We start from the raw sequence: 3,082 nt of genomic DNA, 5'->3' as shown, positions 1-3,082 counted from the left end.
ACACACACACACACACACACACACACACACACACACACACACACACACACACACACATATATACATCTATATATATATATATTCTACACACACCCACACACACATACACACACACTATATATATACATATCACATACGTTCTGATGGAGCACTTGTAGGTACTTGCGGTCGGAGAGATTGGAGTAGTCGGTGCTGGTACGTGTTATGCAGTACATGGCATAGGTGGAGATGACTGTGCCAAATGTCACGAAGTATGTGATGGGCTCAACTGCGCCAAAAGGATACAATGAAATAAAATGGTAAGAATTGAAGCTGGTCAATTTTTTTTAATCTGAAGCTAAGCTCCAGGCTGTCGGAAGGGTTGTCATCATATGTTGTGCTAACTAGAGCTGAGCTTGGCTAGATATATTCAAAGTGCGAATTACAAAGGGAGCGAGTTGTAAGGAACGAACTCCACGAATTAGGGACCTGAATCAGGGCTCAAAAGTACGCTGTGATAAATTTGGAGATAAAAACTATGATAACTGAGTCCAATCAAACCTCTCAGTATCTCAATGGAATACTGCAACCTGGCGACTATCAATGTACTAAAAGGGGAAGGCAATGTGAGAAAGAATTTACAGGTAATAATACTAGCCCAGAAGACCTGGCGCAGACACTACCTCGGGTACACTGTAGAGCGCACCTGTGTGCGATAGTACAACACTTTAAAAGTAGCCATCGTATCTATTCATCATACTCGCACAGAATACTCATAAACCTCATATCACAGTACTTTGCCCAAACACCCACCAGTCACGATATATGGGTACTCTGATATGGACATGTACATACATCAAGCACCTGCAAAACCACCGCCTTCGACACAGCCCTTTTGTAAAGCTTGGCAAAGGCTAAGGGCATAACACTAACATATATATATACCTGAAAATAAGTATATACGTAATACATGCATATGCATGTGTACGTATGTAAGACATAAATACAACATTATAGACCAAATTCAGTCTTCTAAAAATATATTGTACGACGTACCTACATCCCAGCTATACTCCCACCAGGTCATCCTGGCCAGAATACCAAACTGTGTGGACATAACCACCAGCCCACCCCACAACCACGTGTCTGTCCACCGATGCGCACTCGCCCGTGCGTCCATAACCTATTTATAGAATAGATAAGCACAAGGTGTTAGGTCCAGATGCATATTTGTGTACTTGGTGGATGGGGGTCCATAGCAGGCGAGTGGGTATATTGGCAAAGATATGGCCACCAGGACTCGCCTATAAGTGCACAATTTATTTTCAAACATTACGGAAATAATAGTAGAATCAACTTTATGGTTGGTGGATAGTTATTGGTAGCAGGCGTATAGGTATATTTGTTGAGATATGACCACCAGCACTTGCCCGTGCCTCTATTAGCTATTTTCAGCACAGTTGAGCACAACATATTAAAATGAATAAATGCTTTGATACTAGGTGTATAGGTAATAATAGCAGGCGTGTAGGTAATTGCAAAGGCGTAATTACCAGCACTCGCCCGTTGCTCTATTAGCTATTTTTAGAACAGTAAGCACCACGTAGTAGAACAAATAAATGCTTGGACACTAGGTGGATCGGTAATGATAGCAAGCGTGTAGGCATATTTGCAAAGGTGTGATTACCAATACTCGCCCGTGCTTTCTCTTCTTTAGAGAAAGTTAAAAGGTATTATATTACATAGATGCTGTTGTCCTAGGTGGGTAGGTATGGTACCGGGCGTGTAGGTATATTTGCAAAGGTGTGATTACTAGCCCACCCCACAGCTAAGTGCTCGTCCCCGTTGCGCACTAGTCCGTGTGTTCGGAACTTATTTGTAGGGCAAGCACACATGGAGTGATACATTGCTAGCATGCTTGCATGTATGTTGTGAATATATGGCACTACTTCGTAGAGCACGACTCATATGGGTAGCCTGCAAATGAACTTTAAAACCCTAAACCCTAAGATGTACGCGTCTCAAGAGAGAAACAACATGTACTGCAAAGAGGTATCAGTAGGACATTCGGTGCCATTATTTGAATATGAATCTGGCTTTAAATCTTGTACGTACCGATTTCTCCATGGGTTCCAATTGCTTCTCAATTAAGTTGAGGCGAGTCTGTGCTCGATCTACCAGCTCACTAAGAATGTAAAAAATGTCGATGGGTTCAGGATGTGGAAAAACAATTGGGTTTGTAACCCACAGCCACCGAGAATTGTACTATAAATGTTTCTATCCAGTTTAAGACACTCCCGGAATAAACAATGAAGTAGGGATGGATACGTTAAAGTGAACGACAGACGGATATCGGAAAACCAATAGTTGAAACACTCCCGGAATAAATAATAAACTAGGAATGAGTGCATTAAAGTGAACGACAGACGGATTATAAAAAGCCAATGCAGAAGACTCGCAGTTTTTGGATATAACTAAGTCATGAGGTTGGAGCATTTCATTGTGTGGGCCCGGGCGCTTTTAGGCTGTAACGTATGTGTGTTTATGTGTGTTCATATGGGGAAAATCATTATAACTTGACTGTAGTCAACGAAGGTAAAATTCGCTGCATATAAATCCGACTCTTCATCCTCATGAACAGATTCACTATGATAGCACACGCATGGGCATAACTTAGAACTGAAGTCACGGTTGCACAGAGCAGGCCTCATATTTTGTTCACTGACATGCACACACACGCACACACAGACGACAAACATCAACGTACGCAACAACTACATTCTTGATGCATAGCACTCTGTACTCGTTGCAGGGTCGGGATTGGCAGCGTTACATCCAACAATCATAGAAACCCCATATGCATGATATATTTATATATCTCTAAACGGATAAGGGAATATGAGTTTTAGTATACATCACCTCAAAATCGTATATATGGCAGATTCATCCAGTTAACCCCACCTAACACCCCCCTCCTTTTACAAGATATACACAGACACACAAACACAGACACACACACACCTCCCACCCACACACACATATATATATATATATAAATATACATATAACAAATCATACAACGATACCACACACACACACACAC

The 3,082-nt window shown here is 41.6% G+C and overlaps 1 protein-coding gene across 1 annotated transcript in view; it reads right to left on the bottom strand.

Moving 5' to 3' along the window:
* SARC_06026 (hypothetical protein) overlaps positions 1-2,164 on the bottom strand; it is a gene marked incomplete at both ends in the record, with an annotated part of 2,693 nt that extends 529 nt beyond the window's left edge. Inside the window, 3 exons of the mRNA XM_014300081.1 lie at positions 138-268; positions 1,036-1,162; positions 2,095-2,164. Coding sequence (XP_014155556.1) covers positions 138-268; positions 1,036-1,162; positions 2,095-2,164 — 328 coding nt within the window. The remainder of the gene's footprint in view (positions 1-137; positions 269-1,035; positions 1,163-2,094) is intronic.
* Between the last annotated feature and the right edge of the window lie 918 nt (positions 2,165-3,082).

The sequence above is a fragment of the Sphaeroforma arctica genome, assembly GCF_001186125.1.
Source record: "Sphaeroforma arctica JP610 unplaced genomic scaffold supercont1.414, whole genome shotgun sequence".
NCBI classification, from domain to species: domain Eukaryota; class Ichthyosporea; order Ichthyophonida; genus Sphaeroforma; species Sphaeroforma arctica.
Note: the sequence above shows the minus strand (reverse complement) of the source record. Positions and strands in the feature narration are given on the sequence as shown.